The sequence below is a fragment of the Sebastes umbrosus genome, chromosome 1 (genome assembly GCF_015220745.1).
Source record: "Sebastes umbrosus isolate fSebUmb1 chromosome 1, fSebUmb1.pri, whole genome shotgun sequence".
Classification (NCBI taxonomy): Eukaryota; Metazoa; Chordata; class Actinopteri; order Perciformes; family Sebastidae; genus Sebastes; species Sebastes umbrosus.
Genome location: NC_051269.1, coordinates 13,115,105 through 13,139,991, shown reverse-complemented (window position 1 = coordinate 13,139,991; position 24,887 = coordinate 13,115,105). Strand labels below are relative to the sequence as shown.

The 24,887-nt window shown below is 38.5% G+C and overlaps 2 protein-coding genes across 5 annotated transcripts in view; one reads left to right on the top strand and one right to left on the bottom strand.

The window, feature by feature from the left end:
- Window positions 1-11,587: 11,587 nt before the first annotated feature.
- The window catches only part of poc1a (POC1 centriolar protein A), a 48,982-nt gene continuing 35,682 nt past the window's right edge, over window positions 11,588-24,887 (top strand). Inside the window, exons 1-7 of one of the 4 annotated variants that reach the window (XM_037782223.1) lie at window positions 11,588-11,867; window positions 17,482-17,566; window positions 17,691-17,892; window positions 18,158-18,337; window positions 19,266-19,373; window positions 19,897-20,012; window positions 22,430-22,563. In XM_037782223.1, the coding sequence (XP_037638151.1) occupies window positions 11,853-11,867; window positions 17,482-17,566; window positions 17,691-17,892; window positions 18,158-18,337; window positions 19,266-19,373; window positions 19,897-20,012; window positions 22,430-22,563 (840 nt within the window). In that variant the 5' untranslated portion in view covers window positions 11,588-11,852. Of the gene's footprint in view, window positions 11,868-16,484; window positions 16,935-17,481; window positions 17,567-17,690; window positions 17,893-18,157; window positions 18,338-19,265; window positions 19,374-19,896; window positions 20,013-22,429; window positions 22,564-24,887 lie in introns of those variants that run through there. The other 3 variants (XM_037782215.1, XM_037782218.1, XM_037782231.1) reach the window with 3 other exon arrangements.
- Window positions 14,607-15,641, bottom strand: b9d2 (B9 domain containing 2). Its single transcript, XM_037782245.1, has one exon. It carries the CDS (start codon window positions 15,291-15,293, stop codon window positions 14,766-14,768), a length of 528 nt encoding a protein of 175 aa, XP_037638173.1. The 5' UTR covers window positions 15,294-15,641; the 3' UTR covers window positions 14,607-14,765.

Here is a 24,887-nt window from a genome sequence, read left to right as displayed (position 1 = left end):
AGGATTAATGTAAATGGTTATTTAAATAAGAATTGTCTTTTTATACAGTTTCGTGTTTTGGTTGTCTTTGACACTGACCTCATTATCTTGCAGCTGCCATCAGGGTCCAGAAAACTGTAGGTCCTTGGAGCCTCCAGGAATGTGACCATGTGACTGTTTCGCTGTTTCAGCTCATCTAATGAGTGCATGTGTCTGCATGAATTGCGTGCAATCAAATGTATATAGAAAGGTGCCTTAAGGATATGTAAACGCCTGTGCTACGTCATTGCTGGGATGAAAATAGAGGAATTAATGTGATTGCTGTGCAGAAGTTATTATACTGTATATTGAATGAAAGTCAGTTGAGGCCCAGTCTGTCACATTGTATTTATTTACAGTAGAAAAACTAATTTACACTCAGTACTGCACACTGATTCATTGCACATGAGCTCATCATGGTGACATGTACAATATAGGGGTTATTATGAGTAATACAATGCATTAAAGACTGTGACTCCTTCCTGCATATGTGTATTGACGTTGAATCACCAAAGACAAGCGGTTATTGCACTGGCTATTGCACAATTACCTCTGTTGTGGTGAAAAAGATCACAAGAGACAGGCCTGTTCTTGCACCGCTGTAGCAAAAAAAATCCCCAGAGAACTATAATGAAGACTTTCTGTCTCCGTTAAAGTAACCAAATAGACAAGGACATTGAGTTTGGCTCAGGTACAAAGGGTTAGACGCACTACAGTTGTAATTCCTTGAGACTATCATGTCCAGATACTGACTTTATCGTAGCGTGGGCAGTTTCACCTCTCAAGGACGTCTCCATCAAGGACAGAATACGTGCAGATACAAATATTCTCTTCTTGTTTTTGACTGAGTGAAACATGCCGTAATTGCTTTATAACACATTTTAAAAGTAAGCAAAAAAGTGCCAACCTATTCTCACGTTATATTCTTTGTTTAATCTTTGTTTGCTATTACACAACTGTTGCTGACTGTAAGGAAATACTACTAACTACCTGCGGTCTTCGTTGCGTGCAACATACAGGAACTACATTCATTTACTGTGAGTCTCTTTATGACTGTCAAAGTTTCCTCTTTGGCTTTCTGGAGCATGAAATCAGACCAGAAGGAAACTCTAGGAGCTGATAGGCTGCAGAACAATCTCCACCCTGAGTGGATTGTTGAAGGAATGAGGGCCAATTATCTGTCTCACACACACACTCACACCCCAGTCGGCTGTTTTAAGTGATGGCTGCCATTACGTGTGAAGCTTTTTCAGAGCACAAAGGCTGCAAACAACATGGCAGTTAAAATAAGTGCTATGTTTTGAGAGCAATCTGCAGTATGAAGCAGGATTCATACAATACTGGTGTCTTTGGGGTCATTCGGTTTAAAGAAAAAATATTTGGTGACGCTTTATTTAACAGGTCCACAGCTACCTATCAACTCCTAGAAAAAGCATCCTGGAAAGAACTGGAAAGAGCATTACTATTTTTTTTAAAGAAAAGATTCTTTTAAATCAAATATTATATTAATAATACTCATGTATTCATGTGTGATGATGTTAGTCCCCATAGCAGCTATTTCATTGTAGTGAGACCATTTTTAAAAACGTGACCTGACTGTATAAAGTGACCTGTGGTGACCTCTAGGATAATCACATTCTCATGAAACTTTACAGCCACAAACTAGAGACCTAGAGTATTCAGAGAGCAGTTTCTAGAACAAAAAAAAGGAATTCTTGCAGAAATCTCCAAATGTTAAAAGTTTTTTAATTAATCAAATATTATTAATAATATCAAATATTCATTATTAGAAATGTATTATTCGAAACTTAAATATCTGGGTATGTTGAATTTAATGCTTGCATGTCGACAAATTTCTATTTCATGTTCAGCTGACCTGAAGACACCTATAATTTGGACTAAATTATTAGTTTTTTCCACAAGACTTCTTGGAAATTATTAAGACATTATTAAGAAATCACATACTCTTAAAATAAAGCACTATTATTTTTGACAGTTTCTTGTATGTAACCCATTGGATCTAGCAGTGTATGAGGAGTTTGAAGTTTTGGATTACATTGACCTCGCTGCACGCTCACGGACACAGACGTGACTGGCCGATGTCCAGGCTCGCCATTCTGCAGATTCCTCTCCCTTCGTGTCCTTTCATGTCCACCAGTCCCTGGTTAGAATAACCTAACAGGTCATGTTACAGATCAGGGCAAAACAGGGACAACACTGGAAGGGAAAGCAAGTTTTTATTTCTTGTATTTGAACTGAATTTCACCTCTATTTGTCAAAATAAACTATTATTTATTCTTAATTAAAGTATAATAGTGATCATTATAGGTCGAGGAAATACACATGTTTATGTTTAGCCTGACTTTCTGTAGAAGTGACCTCGGCTGTTAGTCAAGGTTGAGTCCTTGTTATTTTCCTCATGGTAGCAGTGGTGTTACAGTAGTATTCTTGTGAAAATGTCGGTATCTTCCGTATTTGTTTAAACACGTGTTGCGTGTTTCAACCTTCACTCCAGTAAAAACCAGAGTCAGACTTTGCCCACGACCGCCCAAAGCCACACCAGGAACAAGGATGTGTAAAGGTAACAGACCAACAGGAAAAATCACTCTGTCCGTCAGCGGCCGTCGTATCAGATTAACGATAACTTCACAGTATTTAGACCATGTCAAACTTCCCTGTTCATGTCCTGTCTCGTTTGGTGAACAAAAGAGTATAATAAAACAATCTAGTTCCAACCCTAAAACCCATAAAAAGTCAACGGAATTCGGAGTTGGACTATAAAAAAGGCATTCAACTTTTCACTACACTCATTGAACTTGAACAAAAAGTGGGTCATTTTTTAAAGTGGAGACATTTCAATCCCACAATTCAAAACACCAAGAGCAACTGGCCATGATGTGCGTGACACCAAAATCTGATAAAGGGATAATATACACAGAGTCTTGAATGAGGTCAGCAGTTCCTTTTCCTCCCTACAGGCCAAGCAACATACCATTCTTCTTTTTTTTTTAGTAAGATAAAAAAGAATTAAGTTTCAATGAACAAATCTGTTACGCAACACTAACACCATAAAAGCCCAGGAGAGCATTGTCATGCATGCATTAATGTGATTTCAGAGTCAATAGAAAACCTGTTCATTTCTTTTCAGAAGTGTTGTTATAGTGAGCTGTGCAGTCAACTTGATAAATGATACTCTCTGTGATATGGTTCTGGGTGAGAAGGCATCACAAATTGCAGTCGTGACTTTGCCCTTATAACCGGTAGTGCTACCAACTTGTTTCCACACCATGCAGGTAAAAGGGTATCAAGAATCAAAAGACACTGAACCTTTATGAACCCTTTACCTTCATAAACGACTGGCATTACTACAGATGCTTGTTTCTTTTTGCATAATTCACTTCATTTCACAATTGTGTAATTTGTGTTTAGGGGATGTGGGTTCCCCACAATGCTTGTCATTATTCTTGTTTAATAATCCTGTTCTGATAAATGATCAGCCTGTTGAAACAGTAGAGGAGTTTAAATATTTAGGGAACCTTTTTTCATCGCACACAGCCAACACAGAAAACATTTTTAAAAAAGCAATACAGCGCATGCCTCTAATCAGGAAATTAGATTCAAACAATAATAAGTAAGAACATCTTAAAGACTGTCTATAAAAAGTCTTGTTGTAAGTGTCTTAACTTTTAGTATGTGTACATGGTATGGGCACCTGGGGGCTAAGAACAAAACTAGACTATCCATAATCACAAACATTGCCAGTAAATGAAAGAGCAAAAACAAAAAGCCAGACAAAGTGTGTCTGGTCCCACTCATCCTCTTTTTAAAGAATTTATAAAACTGCCCTTGGGAAGACACTAAACAGTAGATCCGCCGCAGCAACCAAGAACATTTACAAAATGTCTCTCATACCAAATGCAATAACTTTACTTAATTCATAAACACCATTCACACTGGGACCATGTCCGTTATTGTTATCTGTACTGTGCATGTTGTGCTATTTATTGTATTTACTGGGATTTACTGCAAGTTGTGTTATTTATTGTATGTATTGTGACTTACTATGATGTGTTTTAACCAACCTGTGAAGCAGGAGGTAAATTTCCACATTTATAGACAATAAAAATGATTATTATGATTATTATTAGTAGTAGTAGTAAATCTAAGTGGTTCCTGTTTTTATTTCCTGTTAATCATCTTGATTAGTGTTGTTCATTTCACAGCTCACAGTCACATGTCACAAGGCTGTCAGCTGGGAGTTCAACAGGGTTTTTCCTCCATTCCTTCACACAATAGAAGTCATCACAATTACGAGAACGCATTCTTCGTCACTGCTGCAGGAAGAGCACGGTACAATCATTAACTGCCACTTACAGTATGTCTGATGTCTAATATTTCTTTGACGGATCAGCTCCAGTCGTGGGAACGAGACTCTGCTAGAGCCATAACTCATATTTTGCAAATTTATTTCAAAAATCTATTTGATTATTCACTAAATTAAGAATGTAAATTTGCCATTGATCTCAAATAGTTTTTAATACACAGACCAAAACAAGCGTCATCAAAGCCTGCAATTATTTCTACATTCACATGCAGTAATTTATAATCACAGAGTAGAAATCAGAATGAAGCATGTTTTACATTATTAAACTTTAAGCTGAAGAAAGACCAGTCCTGACTGTGATGGATTTGACGGTGAATCTGTGCAGCCAATATGTTTTGGGGGAAAAATGAATCCTGTTTAATAGTTATTTGGCATAGTTTTCTTGTTGTTTCTAGCACTTGAATGGAACAGAGAACCACTGGACTCTCCTGTCAAATTCCCAATTCTTTTTTGGGATTTATGCAAAATTAAGGTTTGTGTAAACAAGCCAGATAATTATCTACATAAATTAGCCTTGTTAGTTTGAACTGTGAATTATCAGGCACTCACAGGTGTGGTTCGAACATTGAAAATTGTTTTGACCTGTCCTATTAAAAACATATGAAATCTCTTAGACTTTGATTTCTTCAGATCTTATTTTCCTACTTTATCCAAAATCCAGTTCAAAAATGTGTACGAAGAAATTACTAATCAGATCAAATACACAGTGTTCAGGCTCGCTTTTTCACACTTGGCATGATTACTAGTATTTTATAAGATGACAATAGCCCCTAACAGTAGAAGTCAAGGCACACATCACTCAGGTGAAAACAGAAATGCACAGAACAAGAAACAGGATGATCTCCACTGCTCTCCCATGACACTTTTATCTGTAACTACAAAGCAACACATTAGACTCAAAATGTCAAGTCAACCTTCTTCTCTTTAGGAATGTTCCTTTAAAATATGCAAGCATACAGTACACCTACATTTTTAAATGCTTTGTACACACCTTTCAAACGAAACGCTCTGTCCCAAGTACATTAGCATTAAGTGACAGTGTGTCACCAAACCCTGACATTAAGAGCTGTACAACCACAGTTAGAGAACAAATAGACAAAGGTCGTGCATTGAGCAAATATAATTATTTGTGTTGTCTGTGTCTCAGGAGGGAACATGTACCTGTACATTTTCAAAAGGTTTCTTTTCCATTATATAACCATTATATAACTGACAACAATGCATTGATGCCGTGTGCCATTAGAAACTCTTCAGTGGATCTATGAGTCTTCACATTTCTTCATTCATGAGCTAAATAGTTGTTTCAGTCTTGTCTCTTAAAATAAACCACCAGTAGTTTGGCATTGTTGTGATTACAGCCTGACACGCACGCCTCAAAGCTGTGGAACAACGCCGTGAAATTCCCTCTTTGAGGCTCTACGTGAGACGACGGAACAAAACCACGTCTTTAAAAATTGGAGGAAGGTAGATGTTGTGGAATGTTTCTCGCACGAAACCGATCCATCACATGAAAATCTATTGTGTGAGTTACATAAGAGCTTTCAAGCATGATGGATGTGTTGCTTTCTTCCCAAAAGGAAATCAAACTGCTTTATAAATAATATATCGGAAGGAACATAAAATTCTAAGAATCTCTTCGTTTGTGTGACTCAGATCTTGTCATACTTTTGGTCGCATATGCTGTCATCAGTAGACATTCACATGACACACATGGTTTCACACTAATTATTTCTAAGTGAGATAAGTTGTTGTTGTGAAGTCACTTTCTGTTACCAGTCAGAAGCATTACCTCGGCCTCACAGGGATATACTAATGGCAGCTGTTTGGTTTATATATATATCCTAAAAACTCAGTGAGCTTAAAATCTCTTTTTCAAGTGTGACCTGGCCAAGAAGGCAAACACAGACCTTGTTACAACAATAGAAACAAACAATACAAGCATATAAATACATCTGTCACACACCACAAGTGAGCAAACATGACATTAAGTTTGTGTGCAACACAGAAACAGCTGTAATGCACAAACGATTAAGTGAGAAATTCAAGAACTATCACATAGACCTAGAGTGCCACTTTCTCAATCCCTGAAAATGGACTTAAATTCCCCCGTAGTAATCAGCTCTGACAACTTCAGGTCCTTTGGTACATTATTCCAGGAAGAAGGAGCAGTATATTTAAAAGGTTTTTTTTGCCTCGTTCTGTTCTAACCTTTGGTACCAACATCTGTAGAATATTGTGAGATCGCAGGCCATATTGATTTTGGTTTGTGCAAATGTAGATACCAAGGGATTTATGAGAGCCAACCAATGTGAAAGTCTGCAGTCTGCAGTTTGATGTCCATCCATTATCTGTAACCGCTTATCCTATACAGGGTTGTGGGGGGGATGGAGTCGATCCCAGCTGACATTGGGCCAAGGCGGGACGGTGTACACCCTGGACAGGTTGCCAGACTATCACAGGGCTGACACATAGAGACAGACAACCATTCACACTCACATTCACACCTCAGGGGCAATTTAGAGTCAATAATTAACCTGCATGCTTTTGGACATGCAAACTCCACACAGAAGGCCTGGTTTGAACCTGCAACCCTCTTGCTGTGAGGCGGCAGTGCTAACCACTGCACTAACATGCCGCTCCATGTTGGATGTCACATTTTTAAAAAAATCTGTTGCACAAAATACCAAGAACAGAAGAATTACATATTTTACATCCAAATAACAAGTTCCTTTAACTAGGTCATATTTTAATTTAAGTGTATTTGTGAGAGGGGCACTTTAAACTAAAAGCCCACTGTGTTATTTTAAAAATGACAACAGCACATCCGTATTTGAGACCATTTTAAACTTGGTTCCATTTACAGGTCAGGTAAAATAATAATAATCATCTATACAGATAATTAACTAAATAATTGATTTAAACCTGCAGTAGGCTGAATGTTTTTGGCATCATTGGGCAAAAAAATCCATAATAACCTTTCAGCATATTGTACTTCAAGTGTTCTGAGAGAAAACTAAATTTCTGCACCTCCTCGTGGCTCTGTTTTCAGGCATTAGGACACCGGAGGACTCAAAGGCACATGATTTTTTTTTCAGATTACCTGTCTCATGCACTACTGTCAGGATATAGTGACCGTTTTATAAAAATAACTTTTTAAAATCATATTTGCTCCATTTCTACCCACTGCAGCTTTAATTATTTGGTACTGTATTGTAGTTATGTACCTCTCGACCTCCGCAATACGGTCTATTCCTTACAATGATTATACAATTACAGAAAATAACATTGTTCCTGGTCAAAGTTGACGGTAAGGGAGATAAGATAGGAGCTCTTTGCAGGTCATAAAGGACTCAAAGACTCCTACAGATAAAAGAAATAACATCAAAAACATCCTCTCTTCCTGAAAAGGAAACGGCGTGTTTGTGGACCAAGCCCAGATTTATTTTCAGGTAACCCTACCCTACTTCCCTTCAACAATATAAGAACAATGACCCTGAGTGCAGATACTTTGGACACGTTCACACAGTTTTCAGATAAACGAGAAGGCTTGAAAGTTCAAAGTTTAAAGCCTTGTAACCTTGAATAAAGTGTGTAAACCTCTATGTGGCGTAGAAAATCCCCTAGGTGTGTGTGTGTGTAAAACACCTGTTGAGTGTTTCTTAAAGACAACCCTACAGTTCCTTTACAAACACTGAATATGAGTCATAGGTGTTGTTAAAAGGATTCCAGTTCATTCGTCTGTTTTACTTCCTTCTAATACAGGAAACTATTATCAAGAAACATTCCCATCATCCTATTCTTGATTGGTTGCATTGCATTGTGCAAGGGTGTAGCAGAATTACCGTAATGTTGACAAGAGAGTATAAACCTATGGGTGTGCCTCATACAGAGTATATGAGTTGATTGTTTAGTGTAATTAGAATAAAAGAGAGGCTGGCAGAAGGAGAAATGTGTTTCTTAATTAATCAAATTCCAGAAAGGCATTTGAAAGAATCAAATCTACATCCTGCTTTTATTACATTACGGTAATGTCATTATAACATTTGAGTACTTAACAGGTGAAAAGCAGCCTGTTTTTGCATCCTAAAATGGAAACATGACTTCATGGTGTGCAAATCATATGAAAACAAAATAATTACAGACAGTCATGTGGTAAAGAAGGGAACTTATGGTAATATTTGTGGTTTGACTTGTTGGCTATGTGACAAAGCAGCCGTCCAGCTGAAACGGCCCGCAGGGGATGAAATGCCACATTTGAGTATTTGTCTGTGCAGTTTCTGTTTACTCTTTCCACCTGTTTTACATTTTTGCAGCGCTGCGTGCGGTGTGCTAATTGTATTATGAGTTATGACATAATTAATCCTCTCTTATTGCCAGGCCATATCTTATAAAACAAACAATACTACACTTCAGGTAAAATGAACTGATTTGACCTTTAGTCAGCGAGGTTAACTATGGTGACAACACCCTATAACTTGGCATTGGTGATATTATTAGCCAGGGAAAGCAAACAAGTGCCACAAGGCTTAAAAGTGTTTCAACCGGTTTGTGCTGGATAATTAAACATTTTTGAATATGCACCACTAAAGCACAATATTTACTAACACAATAAGGGCCTTAAGGTGGGTCCTGCTTTATTACCATAACCTTGAGAACAGAGAGCTGTTGTTAGACTATCATTTTTCACTGCAGCATGTGCTAATAGCAGTGGTGGAGGAAGGAGTTTAAACATTTACTTCATACTTAAAAAAATACTAAACAGCAAATAAAACACATAAAATATTACACAGCAAGTAAAAGTCCTGCATTCACACTTGTACCTATAAGTATAAGTACAGAAGTGTTTGCAACATGTAGTAATAATCAAAATAGTACACATTATGAAGCATGTCCACGGTCAGTGTTATATTATTATGTTATTGGATTGTTATTATTGATGCATTAACATGTAAGCAGCATTTTAATGTTGTAGCTTGGCCTGAAGCCAGTTTTAACTGATTGATATGCATCATATATTATGAAAAACTACTAAATGGCTGTCAATCAACAACATTTTTATCAATCAACATTTATTTGTATAGCCCTTTACGATAACCAAAAAGGTACCCAAAGTGCTTCACATTAACATAAAAAAAAATAACAGGATTAAAAAACACAACATATCATAAAATCATGTTGGATAAAAGTATTGGTGTACAAAGTACAATATTTCCCTATAGATTTTTTAGTGGTGTAGAAGTATAAAGTGGAATAAAAATGGAAATACTCAAGCAAAGTGCTTCAAATGTGTATTTAACAATCCTTGTACAAATTTGTGTTACTATCGCTATTGACTGCTAACATCCATCACATATTTTCTTACTGCCTAAAAATGACCTCTGTTTAAATTCAAGACAATGTTTTTATAGATTTTCAAGGACTTAATGCATCAATTTGTTATAAAATCCACTTTTCCACATCCTTGATACAAACACTACATCCAGCATGGTACACTGCTGACACCTGGCGGTAATGGTGCGTCACTACACTTTAAAATGAAAGTTTTCACTTCAATATCTAGATGGATTAATATCATATAAATGATTTAATCTTGATTTCTCAACTGAAAAGCATTTTATTTCATAAAAGTTGTACAATATTATAATTTTTCATTGCAGCATGTGCTAATAGCAGTGGTTGAGGAAGGAGTTTAATCATTTACTTAATACTTTATACTTATACTACACAGCAAGTAAAAGTCCTGCATTCACACTTGTACCTATAAGTATAAGTACAGAAGTGTTTGCAACATGTAGTAACAATCAAAATAGTACACATTATGAAGCATGTCCACGGTCAGTGTTATATTATATGTTATTGGATTGTTATTATTGATGCATTAACTGATTTATATGCATCATATATTATGAACAACTACTAAATGGCTGTCAGATAAAAGTATTGGTGTAAAAAAGTACAATATTTCCCTATATATTTTTAGTGGTGTAGAAGTATAAAGTGGAATAAAATGGAAATACTCAAGCAAAGTGCTTCAAATGTGTAATTAACAATCCTTGTACAAATTTGTATTACTATCGCTATTAGTATGTGTATAGAGTATGTGTATTTCAGTCTGTGGGGTGGATTTGTGGAATGGGTTAGATGATGGGTTGAAGCGGAGCACAAATATAAATCCTTTAAAAAGCTATACAAAAAAGATATTTTTGGGAGGTATATGGTTGAGGAAGAGTTGTGATAAGGGTTGTGTTAAGGGTTGGTTTATATCTACTTTTTAACTCCGGATGGATATGTGGGTTGTAAATAAACTTGGGATGCTGTTCATATATTTAATTTGGGATGTAAATAAATCTGGGATAGTTTATATATTATATTATATTATATTATATTATCATTCTATGATATATGAGCTATTAGAGGAGAAGTGAGAAAGGGGTAGGGAAATTTAAGTTTTACTTCTACCTATACTCCTTTTCAGACACTATTACTCTTGTTTTGTTTGTTATTATTTTGTATCTGTTTTTATTTATTTTTATGTTCGAAATAAAGTCTTTCATTCATTCATTCATTCATTCATTCTATTGACTGTTAAAATCCATCTCACATTTTCTTACTGCCTAAAAATGACCTCTGTTTAAATTCAAGACCATTTTTTATAGATTTTCAAGGACTTAATGCATCAATTTGTTATAAAATGCAGTTTTCCCACATCCTTGATACAAACACTACATCCAGCATGGTACACTGCTGACACCTGGAGGTAATGGTGCATCACATACACTTTATAAAGGAAGTTAATTTAAATTTACATTTTTTAATTTAATTTTGTTTTAATTTATTTATTTGCACATATATAAAACTGCACAAAATCCAGACAATGAAAAAGAAAAAACAAATATATCAGGAGAGTGTCAAAGGACCCCCCTGTTCTGTTAAGTGGAACTATAGTGAGGTTACGTTAGAGGATGTTACACTGTTACACAGATGTTACACATGTCTACTTAATCTGCACTCTTACACACACAGTAACGTAACACCCCCCCCCCCCCCCCCCCCCCCCCACCAACCCCAGGAGTTTTCACTTCAATATCTAGATGGTTCAATATCATATAAATAATTTAATCTTGATTTCTCAACTGAAAAGCATTTTATTTCATCAGAATTTAGTAGTACAATATATCATCTCTGTGATGAACAGGTATTAAAGGTGCAGCGGCCCCTTTAAGAAATCCGACCAGAGCTAGAGCGCCCAGTCGCGGCGCGTAAACCGAATTCTGTTGTTGTCAGCAGCAACCAGCTAATGTAGCTGTAAGCTAAGCTAACGTTAGCCTACCGGTTAGCCAGCACATACACTACCGTTTCTCTCATTCACCGGAATAAAGAAGTAGAGTTACGTTACAGTCGGTCGCTGCCTCGCTGTCACCGGCTGTTTGTTGTCAGGACATCAGTGAAGATGACTTCTGCCCCGGTGAGTGTACAGTAACTGTTAGCTAGCTGTATATGAGCTCACTGAAGTTGGTTTCTGGTTGGTAGCTTCACTGTCGCTGCTCACCAGCAGCTCAAAGACCAGAGTAGCAAGACAGAGTTATGTTATATGATATGGGAACTCTCCTCATGAACATAATTTACCCTATTTGTGTTAATAAATCATCATACATGAGGGTGATTGTACCCTTGTTGTTGGTATTGGGTGAAATGTCTGGTAAAGTTATTTCAGGCAAAGGGGTCCCTTGACCTCTGACCTCTAGTTAAGTGAATGAAAATGGGTTCTATGATACCCACGAGTCTCCCCTTTACAGACATGCCCACTTTATGATAATCACATGCAGTTTTGGGGCAAGTCATAGTCAAGTCAGCACACTGACACACTGACAGCTGTTGTTGTCTGTTGGGCTGCAGTTTGCCATGTTATGATTGGAGCATATTGTTTTATGCTAAATGCAGTACCTGTGAGGGTTTCTGATAATATTTGTCATTGTTTTGTGTTGTTAATTGATTTCTAATAATAAATATATACACACATTTGCCAAGCAAGCATATTCGCCCACTCCCATGTTGATAACAGTATTAAATACTTGACAAATCTCCCTTTAAGGTACATTTTGAACAGATAAAAATGTGTGATTAATCCTGATTAATCATGGACAACCATGCGATTAATCACAATTAAATATTTTAATCAATTGACAGCCTTAATAAAAAAATACAAAATCAAGTGAAATATGAGTTATGTGCAGTGCAGTGTGTTGCAAGGGTCCGGGTCTTTTTTCTTTTGGTCAAGATAGTTTGAATATTACATTTTAAATACATTTCAAGAACTTTCTAGGTACTAATGTAGGATGAGGATCCGTACAGGCAGGGTCTGGAAGTAACATTTTTCCTCACCTGCCACTGTGGCAGGTCACTAAACATTTCTACCGGTCACTCAATTTCTTTGTCTGCCACTTCTGAAATCTAAGTACAACACTGAGTCAGTGGTACCAGACTGTAGAATTATGGAATATATCATGTAACCTTAATCAATGACTATATTTGCTAACACTTCATTTTACAGGTCAGCAAATTTCATGGTAATTAGATGATAATTAGAAAGTTACCTATTTGAAATTTCTTTGGAATTACTGCCAAATTACCCCAATATTTACCTATAAATGTAACGAATATTCTTTATTATAAACATAATTTAATAATGGTATGTTAAAATAGCATCTCATGGTTAAAATAGGGCCCTTAGGCTTGAGGCTTAAATAAATTACCAACTATTGGGAAATAGCAGATTAAATAATGTTTATAACAAAGTAATTTTTGATCAATTTTGAGGTAAATATTGGGGTAATTTCACAGTAATTCCAAAGAAATTTCAAATACTTGCTAATTACCATGAAATTTGTGGACCTGTAAAATGAAGTGTTACCATATATTTAATTTAGGCTTTAGAATTGCTTTTTAAAAATAATATTTCTTAATATAAGGAAAACCTTTCTACCATGGTGGCAGGTGACCTGAAATTTTCAGACCGCTCCTCTGCCTGCCTGCCTTCACTCACACAACGCGCTCGTACCCGCTTCACCTCACGTTCATGCGCGCTCAATACACACTGCAGAAGAGTTAGTTTAGCTCTGAGAATATCTAATGAATGTACAGTGGACATTTGTGCAGAAATAAATGCTGCAGCTCCTCCAGACCAACAGAGGTTTTCCGTGTCTTGTGAAGTGCAGGGGCTCCGCAGAGAGAAACGTTATAGTCTCCGACCGGGTGCCGGTGTCTCCCGCTGGCTGCGGTCGGGAGGCTGAGGCAGGAAAAGCCAACACTAGGATCAGCAGTGATTCATTGAGAGACCTTCGTCTGGTCAGCTAACATTACTGCCAAGCAGGTGAAATATAGAGTGATATTGTGGTTTTAGCTGACGTGTGTCGCCTCACTGTTTTGAGCGATGCTCGTTCATGTCTATTTAGAGCGAGCACAAGCGCGAGCCCAACGCTGACTTTCGTTGATTTAACGGCCACAGGTGTCGCTGTTAACAAGCATTTCTGATTCTTACAAACAGTCCCTTTGACTAGTCTACATCCCTCTGTAATCCTAGTTGACATTGGGCGAGAGTGGTCTGACAATAACATATCAACAAGGGACCAACTTCATTATGACAATACTTTCTTTATTTACATATCTAGTTAGGTTATATAAAAAAAACACAAAAAGTACAAAACTTTACTAAATGTATGTAAGAGCTCCTCCTGCTCAATATAAAACCCATCACAAGTTCCAGAAGTCCTTTTTACCGTGTTCAACTCTCGACGCCATACTAACATACAGTAATTCCAAAGAAATTTCAAATACTTACAAATTATCAGCTAATTACCATGACATTTGTGGACCTGTAAAATGAAGTGTTGCCATATATTTAATTTAGGCTTTAGAATTGCTTTTTAAAAATAATATTTTAGGGTTAGGGTTAGGGAAGGGTTAAGGTTAAGGAAAACCTGTCTGCCATGGTGGCAGGTGACCTGAAATTCTTACCTGCCACAGCCAACTTTTACCCTGTTATTTGGCAGGTGCTAATTTCATTCCCTGCATACAGGTATGATGTAGTTATAATGGGTGAATGATCTGGTTATACTCTCCATCCATTAACTACTCTCCATCCCTCTAATCCCAGCTGACATTGGGCGAGAGTGGTCTGACAATAACAGATCAACAAGGAACCAACTTCGTTACGACGATAGTTTCTTTATTTACATCTCTAGTTAGGTTATATAAAAAAAACACAAACGCAAAAAGTACAAAACTTTCCTAAAAGCATGTAAGAGCTCCTCCTGCTCAATATAAAACCCATCACAAGTTCCTAAAGTCCTTTCACCGCGTTAGGTTAACTCTCGACGCCGTACTTGTCAAAGTGTCTCATGATGATGCCCAGCTCCAGCTCCACGGTCCCCATGGCCTCGGTGTGCAGCCTGTATCTGTCCGCCCCGCTGTAGATGAGGTCCGGGCTGCGGAGCTGCGGGCCTCCGCCGACAAACATGTGAGCCAGCTGCTCCTGCCAGGAGCCCAGCGGCCTCCAGGTCACACAGCTGACCCGGTGCTGTCCGGGGCTGGAGGGGACATGGCAGTACCCGTACCCGTACAGCTGGCCGCGGCCGAACGAGTCCTGGTGCCACACCTGGAGGTGGATCTTCGGCCAGCCTTGCAGCCCTTTAGTGGCGTAGTGCAGATCGATGGGGTGGCTCCAGTACGCCATGTCTCCTATCTGGGGGACGTCCACCTGGGTCTGTCCCTCCTTCAGCCCGGACAGGAGACGCCACGCTCCTCCTGTGTGGACTCCCCATTTGCAGAATAGGCTGTTCTGCGGGAAACCTCCGGCCCCGACGATCTGGCCTATAATGTGCAGCTCTGCCATGTTACAAATGCTCCCTTTACAAAGAAAACATGCAGCACCGAGAGTCCTCTCCAGTCCTCCGCCACTAGCACAACAGCTCTCCACGGTCTCCTTGGTAACTGCTGTCGACGCGGCGACTAGTGATGTGTTGGTCGAGAACGAGCCGGTTCAAAGAGCCGGCTCTTTTAAGTGAACGACGAGATCCGGCTCCCGTCCGAGAGCCGTTTTTTTTCTTCTTCAATTAATTCAAGGCAGAATGATAGGATGATCTTCTTAGCGCCACAGGCACTCCATGCGCTGACTGTGACTGAATGTTGTGTTAATGACGTCCGTGCGATCAATCAGGTGAGGACAGACAAGGATCATACCATCAAGCAGGGAGGGGCGGGCGCGCTGACGGTCTACAGGTACAGAGCAGGAGGGAGAGGAGGAGAGAAAGAGAGAGAGGAGTGTGGTGCGCGAATAGCAGACAAGATGAGTGACAGTTGGAAACGAAGCAGCATGTCAAATTACGGTATTCTGGAAATTATAAGGTGTAGTATAATTAAATTGAATAATTTAAGTGATATATGTGCACACACACTAATAATGGGTCCAAACAGCGCTAAATTTGGCTGAATTATAAAAGGCAGAAGTTGTAAAACGAAGAGCCTTTTGGGAGCCGAAAGAGCCGGCTCTTCTTGGTGAGCTGAGCCAAATGATGTGGCTCACTAAAAAGAGCCGCTAATTCCCATCACTAGCGGCAATATTCCACCCTGAGTGTGGTTTCTCAGGCAGCACTTCCTGTCACAATGCCAACAGACCCCTGCATTCTTGAATAGCATCTAAAGACCTAAAGCCTAACCTTTGCCAAATTAGTGTTAAGTTTTCAACACAATGCCAGATATCCAGCTAATTTGACGGGTGGAGATTTTTACTTGCGTTGGCACAACTTTGAAAACTGCCGCCTGACAGGCTAAGCGGAGGGCTTAATAAAGTTGTGAGGTCTCTGCGTTTGACGTGTTTCCTTGTTGGCATCGTTTATGAAACAAAATAAGACAGCCATAAAAAAAATATATATATATATATATATGTATATGGCATTTTCATAATAAATATAATACATATATATATTCTATATATAAATATATATATTCTATATATATGTATTATATATATATGGCATTTTCATAATAAATAGAAGTGTATATATATGTATATATATATATATATACATATATATATATATATATATACTCTATTTATTATGAAGACATCGCTGCATGTTCATTCATCATAATCAACCTGTTATGATGACTGAATTCAACTTCACCGCAAGCCTCAAAACGAGTCTTAATTTGTTGGTGTTTCTCTGGGATTTAATCAGGCTTTGGAGTCTAATAATGATAACACTGTGAAACAGCGCCACTCCACGGCTGTATAGTGCTTCCAACTCCAGCCAGTATATTTTGCTGCACATAATATTTGCAACAATTTCCCTTGGGATAAAGAAAGTTCTATCTTATCTAAATGCCCATGGTTTATTAATGATGTTTTCAACAATCAGATATGGGTGTAATGGGCCTTTATTATCACAGAAGACATTTAGACTAGTCATAGTATAAAAAGCACAGGTGTCACTAGTACCATTAACACAACAACTCTGCTGTGTTCTATTCACATGTCCCAGTATGTCATGGCAGTGTGACTGTGAGCCAGCATACACAACACCAGGAGCCTGAAACTGTATCAGCTACATAGAATTCAGCCATCATTCATTTTATTATCAACACCTGAGCTGACCTATTGTGACATGTCCAAATGTCTTAAGTGAAAAGGCCTGTTGCTCTGTTGTCCTAATACTTTTGGCTACGTAATGTATGTAGCTGGATTCTCAGTAGCATTTTTAATAGTCAGTATTTTACCAGCCAAAAGTTTATCCTGCATTACTTGCCTATAAGCTGTATTGAAAACTGAGTAGACTTATCTGTACAAACTCTTAACTCATTGCAGAGAATGCTATCAGTTTTTAGCTACGTATGACAATTAGGGGCCTGTTTGCTTATGTTGCCAGGCCACTGCCTATCATGTCACACACCCACACAGATTGAACTTTGATTGTTGCTTCTTTACTCATATTTAATGTTATTGACAAATACTCTGAAACAAGTGCTCACAAGCTTTAATATGTGGCTGATGAAACCTGTCTTCTGCCTTTTTATCCATACAGTCTGATCCAACTCTAGAGAGACATTTCAAGGGTCACAGGGACAATGTTACAAGTGTGGACTTCAGCTGCAACATGAAACAGATTGGTAACTGCTACTTCATTTTACTCTGTGCCTCTGTGTTTATCTGTCTGTGGCCAGATCATTTGCTGCAACTGATTTCTTTTTATTTTATTGTCTGTGTGGTATGGTTTCTACACATTTTGCTCAGTTCCCACACCTGTGCTCCCTCCCCTCCCAGCCACAGGCTCTCATGACTCCTGTGTGATGATCTGGAACATGAAACCTCAGATGCGAGCGTATCGTTTTGATGGACACAAAGATGCTGTCACTTCTGTTCAGTTTTCTCCCTCTGGCCACCTGGTGGCCTCTGCCTCCAGAGACAAGACTGTACGTCTGTGGATGCCCAGCATGTGAGTTTTCTAACTTATTCCACCTTTTGTTTTTTTAAGTACATCTCTATCATCTCTCATTATTATTTATTGTATTGTACTGGAAAGCTACCACAAAGGACAATGATACTGACTCATAAAAGCAACTAATCTCCTGCTTCTGCCAATACAGAAGAAGGCACACATTTCTGAACACCCACTTGTTTTAGATAATTTGTTTTAAACTTTAGTGTTGTCTTGGTGTTTGTTTGTTTGTGTGTTTATGTGTGTGTGTGTGTGTCTACAGGAAGGCTGAGTCAACAGCTTTCAGGGCTCACACTGCCACTGTGCGAAGCGTTAACTTTTCTGGCGATGGACAGAATCTGGTCACAGCCTCTGACGACAAGACCATCAAAGTGTGGACCGTCCACAGGCAAAAGTTTCTCTTCTCTCTCAACCAGCACATCAACTGGGTCCGCTGTGCCAAGTACGATGCACACACTTACACACACACACACACACACACATACCTGCACACATACATACAGTTTTCACAATTAGATATAACTATCTGGCTGCTGCAGATATTTGTTGTATTTACATATAGATATATCCTATACATTTCTGAATTGTTTTACAATTTGGGTGAAGGCAGCCGACGCTAATAGACTCAACAAGCTCATCAGGAAAGCAGGTTCTGTCCTAGGAGTTGAACTGGAGTCTTTGGTAGAGGTGTCTGAGAGGAGGATGCTGAGGAAACTACTCAGTATTAGGGACGACACCTCTCATCCCCTGCACACCACACTGGAATCATACCAGAGCACCTTCAGCCGTAGACTGAGATCACAGAGGTGCACCACAGAACGCCACAGGAGGTCTTTCCTACCAGTGGCCATCAGACTATAACTCCTCCCCCTTCTGCAGGAAGGACAACTGAGAACAAAAATAATATCAATATCATGTGCAATACTACTTTTTTCCATTCTCATGTGCAATATCACTGTTTAGTGTGTGCAATATTAATGTCCATCATGTGCAATGTTACTTCTTCTCTCATCTGTGCAATATTACTTCCTTTTCTGTTTTTTAGCTTACTTTACCTTTTTTATTTTACTTATCTTATTGACTCATTTAACTAAATGTATCTTACTTAATTTTTATTCTATTAGGGCACTGGTGCTAGAAATAGTACTTTTTTATTTTATACACTTGTATTCTATACACTTGAACTTGTGGTAATTTTGTTGTAATTTTGAGCAATCTCTGGCACAAGAATTTCTTTCGGGATTAATAAAGTTCTATCTTATCTTAACTTATCTTATCTTTAATGAATACATGTCATTAGTAAAAAGTGAAACTGAAGTCGTAGGTAATGGACAGTTTTTTATCTATAATTTTCAATATATTTTTTGCAGGTTTTCTCCAGATGATCGTTTGATTGTGTCGTCCAGTGATGATAAGACTATAAAGCTGTGGGACAAGAATAGCAGAGAGTGCATTCATTCTTTCTATGAACATGCGGGGTGAGTAATTGAGACCAGAAAAAAAGATGCATGTGAAAAATGTGGATAAGAAATCTTCTGATGTGTGTGGGAGAAAGAATTGCAGTGAGTGAACAAGAATAATCCATCTTATTGTGTTTCTCCTGGTATTTTTGTAAATGTTGAGGGTTTAGAGCATTATATACTTGTGTAATTTATTTATTTTTAAAACACTGATGTTTCAGCAACAACAACTTAAAAAGGCGACGGGTCCCATAACCATGTGTTATGTCAAAATCACTGTAACCAAGGCACTGAATTCCTACTCATTCATTACAACAAATGTCTCTGAAAGCATCCGCTAAAAGCCTCAATTGAGTGTTTTTGAGTTGTGTAAAAAATATTTGAAGAACAGAAAATATTCTCTGGTGGGTGTTGCCAAGTAATATTTTAGATCAAAAGTGTTGTGTTAGTTGAATTAACCTGGAATAATGAATTTGAAGTACTGTTAAAGCTTGGCCAAGGGCTTAATTTCATTAAATGTCATGTTTTCTTTCTCCTGAAGTTATGCAAACCATGTGGACTTCCATCCCAGTGGAACATGCATCGCTGCAGCCAGTACTGACAACTCTGTCAAGGTGTGGGACATCAGATCCCATAAGATGCTACAGCACTACCAAGGTAAAGACCCCTCAAAAAACGTATAAAGGAAGTATCTGGTTTATAATGATGTCATTTGAAGATCATGGTCAATTGCTACAGCGAACTACAATTTGAATTCAATCACTGCGTATTCGTAGCTTTAATGCAAAGTCATTATTTGAATTAATAAGGCCTGTCAAAGTTGACAAGTTTTATTAACCTCTTAAAAGTCCGACGGGCCACCGTCAGGCCCGGCGGCTATTCAATCTTTCAGAGGTTGTAGCAGGCTCAGTTTTAAAGCTAGAGTGAAGATACTGGAATCATATGAAACTAGAAAACCTAAGGAATCAATTGGTACCAACCATGTACTTTGCTTGTTGCAAAAGAGGTTAAATAACTCTCCAAATTTACGATACATTTTGGCGAGGAAAAACTGTCATGGCCATTTTCAATGGGGTCCCTTGACCTCTGACCTCAAGATATGTGAATGTAATGTAATGGGTTCTATGGGTACCCACGAGTCTCCCCTTTACAGACATGCCCACTTTATGATAATCACATGCAGTTTTGGGCAAGTCATAGTCAAGTCAGCACACTGACACACTGACAGCTGTTGTTGCCTGTTGGGCTGCAGTTTGCCATGTTATGATTTCAGCATATTTTTTATGCTAAATGCAGTACCTGTGAGGGTTTCTGGAAAATATTTGTCATTGTTTTGTGATGTTACTTGATATCCAATAATAAATATATACATTTGCATAAAGCAGCATATTTGCCTACTGCCATGTTGATAAGAGTATTAAATACTTAACAAATCTCCCTTTACAGTACATTTTGAACAGATAAAAAATGTGCGATTAATTAGTGATTAATCAAGATTAACTACGGACAATCATGTGCTTAATCACGATTAAATATTTTAAACAATTGACAGCGCTAGAATTAATAAATGACAACCACATCAACCCTTAAGACAAACATTTAGGGAAGCATTTACTTCATTTTTTGCTTAAAGAAACTCAGTTTATCCACTCTTGATGCCTTATAGAATAAATTAAATTCTCGGGCTTCTATGGCAAACCAAGTCAAAGTCTTGTCGTCCACTCCCACCCAGACTCTGCAACACAGCTAAAGTAAAGCCTCACCTTTAAACACAGTGAAAAATACAGCAAATTACTGAAATAACACCAAGATCAAATTAAGCTTTTTAAAGCTCACGGTTAAAGTGGTAATCAAGATTCCTCGCATATTCAATAAGCCAAATGTTGATGCCTTTTGTCAGTCTGCCTCTCGGTCTGATTGTTCTAATCAGCTCTCTTAAATGGATTTGAGCTGTGAGATCTAATAATGGATAATCACATCTGTCTGAGGAGATGGGGCATGAAGATAAAAGCTTTTCCTCTCCTCTCATGTCTTCTCCTCTCCACAGCGCTTCACTTTACATACTGTAGTTAATCACCAATTGTGCCAGCCTAAAGTGTGAAATTGTGGTCAAAATGTGGCGTGGTTACTGTTAGATCTCCATGAGAATTAGTGGTAGTAGGTATCATGTTTAGTTGTCTTTTCTCTTTTAGTTATTTTTGCCCTCTGTTGGGTGGTTAATTCAACTGGCTTTGAATTTATTAGGGTGTTTACATTGCTCACTGTCCTTGCGTGAACCTAAGCCATACCTAAAGAATACATCCCCCTGCTCTCAGTATAGTCGGATGCAGCCTTTCAGCATCGTGTTGCAGCTATAGAGGTACCAGTGTATCTTATATATGTCATAGCATCTTGTAGCCAGCAGAGGGACCATGTCGCTCGTCGAATGTCTTGCTTGTCCTCTCATTTGTCTCAGTCAAGAACCCAGTCACCAGATGGTAGATTGATTTCAGGTCCGGGGAAGTTTTGATTAGTTGCTATAGGCTACTATACTTGACGTAATGATATGTGCTAATGTAAACCTGATGTTAAGCCATTCTCAAGTTACACAGCAACTGAGGCACTGGGATGTACAGCAGCAGCGCACTTCAGTGGGATCCAGGCAACCGTGTTAGGAAGCATCTGGTCTGCTGAAGTGTCCTTGAGCAAGACAGTGAACTCTTAAAACACCCCTGAGGTGTTGGTGTATAACTGAATTTGTACTCTGACATCCACTTGTTTGACCAACACTATTTTTTTGGTGTTCTTATTATCTGATTTTTATAACGTGTCGTATTTTGTCTACGTCTCAAAAGTTAAATATCTTTAAAAATGTGTCAAAGTCATTGTTATTGTCATGATTTTAATCACAATGTTTAATAATGGCAGACAAAATTGAACATGTAAATTTGCAAAACACAGTAAAGCCTGATGAACAACAATGAGATTTTTTACTTTTTGTCTTTAACTGCACACAGGAATACACTTCAGTTTGAATTACAGTAACAATATGTCTGTTTCAGTCCTGTCATAAAGCCTGTGACTGTGTTTTCCAGTCCACAGTGGTGCGGTGAACAGCTTGTCTTTCCACCCGGCTGGTAATTTCCTCATCACTGCGTCCAGCGATTCCACAATGAAGATACTGGACCTTGTAGAGGGCAAGCTACTGTACACACTGCACGGACACCAGGTAAGACACACACACACACACACACGACACATGGATACTGTTTAGATATCCTACAGATATCCTACAGGCCTAACTGTGCAGTTAACCCAGTCATGATCATGATAGGTCATGTCTGTAGTCTGCTCTGCGGGTCCTCAGTGTGTGGACAGTTATGTGTGTGTTTGACATTTCCTTTGTGCATGTTTGATTCTGTGAAGTGTGTGAGAGTGTGCGTATGATGCCTTTTTTGTATATGGTGTATTTTAGTACTTGCCAGGCGAGCGGGCAGCCCACTCATAATGACTCATCTCAGGGTTGTTGGAAGGAAACAGAACTGCGTTTGTGCCTCCGTTCCTCTGGATCCTCTCTTCCTCCTCTTCTTCTCTTCTTCCTCCTCTCTTGTTTCCGTCCCGTGCTTTTTTCTCTGTGTGTTCTGGGGACGTTTTAGCGTTACCCATCGTCATCATCATCCTCATTTTCCTCCTTGTCCTTCTCTATTAACTCCCACCTCTCATGTACTCCCATTTTGGCTGGCTGGACCAGTCGGCCGGACGGCTCACTGACTGTATCTGTTTGTTTGAACAGCTGATGGACTGGCGTGCTGGCTAGTTGTGGAAATCAGTGGCTTGCCAGTACCACATGTGGTCCATCTGTTTATCTATCCCTCTGTACACGTTGCCCGTCTCTCATTTCTGCCTCTTTTTGTCTGTGTCACCCGTGCTTCTCTTCAACCGCTTGCCAAGACTCTTCTCTTTGTCAAGATAAAAAAAGCAATTTTTTCCCCTCTTCTCACTTCACACCTCCAAATTTGTCATCTCCTGCACTCTGTCTCCGTTTCTGTTGTTGTTCTTTTTGGCTCAGTGGTGACTTCGCCAATCTGTTGGTGCTGCAAGCGCTCGGGGTGTTAATTGTCTCTCCAGTCGCATAGCTTGAAAATGGGAGAGACCCCCATCTGTTCGGTGTGGGTGTTTAGGTTTATGTGTGTTTATGTGTCTGCTCGTCTGTGTATGTGCGTAGACCTATGAGCATGTACTGCATGTGAAAACACATGAGGGATCTGTGTTTTTTCTGCTGGATCTGACAAACGTGTTGTTTACCTCGCCTCAGGGGTTACCTACGTACCTGGCTGGGTTGAAATCTGGCTAATTTAGATTAATTTTTCTCTCTGCTCCGCTGTCTGACAACTGACTTTCACAGTGTGATACAAAACTTTTTAATGTAGAAAATCTTCAACTTAGTACATGAGTACTTTAGCTTTTAAAGACCCAACGAAAGAGATGACATGCTAGTGTTTTACATAGTTAAATGTACTCCTGCTTGAAACGGGTTGTAGGGTGGGACATAATGTCAGGTTAGATTTGATTTTTTGAAGTTAAAAAGTAAAAAATGGACACTGACAGCCTTCATGCTGTTCTATTAAAGGTACACTATGGAGGTTTTTTTTTTTGCTAATAGGAGTGCTCTGAAGCAATGGTTTCAAGAGTGGGTCCCTGCTTTGTTTGTATCCCTTGTATGTGCACAAATATGCATGGTGCATATGTATGATGTGATACACATTCCTGCCAATGGTTTCATGCTATTCCACCGATCAACAGTTGTTGGTAAGAAATGTAGCAATGCACCAACAAAGACAAGGAAGAAGAAGGAGACTGCTGGCAGGCGAACATGCTTGTAAACAATATGGGTTTCATATTTTTCTAAAAAATAATTTCTTGGGAATGCATTCGACATATTTATTTGGCCTTAAAATACACCACCCCAGTTTTAATCCTGTGTCCCTGTGTTAATATCTTATTATATGCCAAATATATGTAAAAAAAAAAAAAAAAAAAAAAAAAGGCCGGGCGCCACTCATCTGCACGTACTGCCCACCCTCCAGCGACACAGAGCTAGGTACACACAATGTGGAACATTGAATGCTAACATAACTTTGTTTACAGGAAAATTTCACAGGGTACCTTTAATAAAAAAAAAATAATAATAATATAGTGTACAAAGATGGCATCCGTTCATTACAATGAAATTTGCGTTGTTGCAAGCTGACGCCCAAATATACACCTTCAACACATTACTAGTGCTAATGCCAGTTAAAGGACAAATGTAGACCTGCAGGTTTTCTATGACGGCAGAGTTTTACTGTTAACATCCTAACGTTTATGATCAGATTTTATTGGTGAATCTAAATATGTTCCTGAGTGCAAATATGTGTAACATATGTTTATAGGAGGAGGAAAAGGCAGAATTTGGGACTAAAATTCATCATATTTTGATGTCCTAAGACCAGATATATAGTGATGCGCTTATCCCATTTTCTCCCCAATATCAATTCTAATGTGTAAATTGAA

Excerpts from the sequence above, each read along its gene's own strand:
- b9d2 (XM_037782245.1), bottom strand. The coding sequence starts at position 15,293 with ATGGCAGAGCTGCACATTATAGGCCAGATCGTCGGGGCCGGAGGTTTC.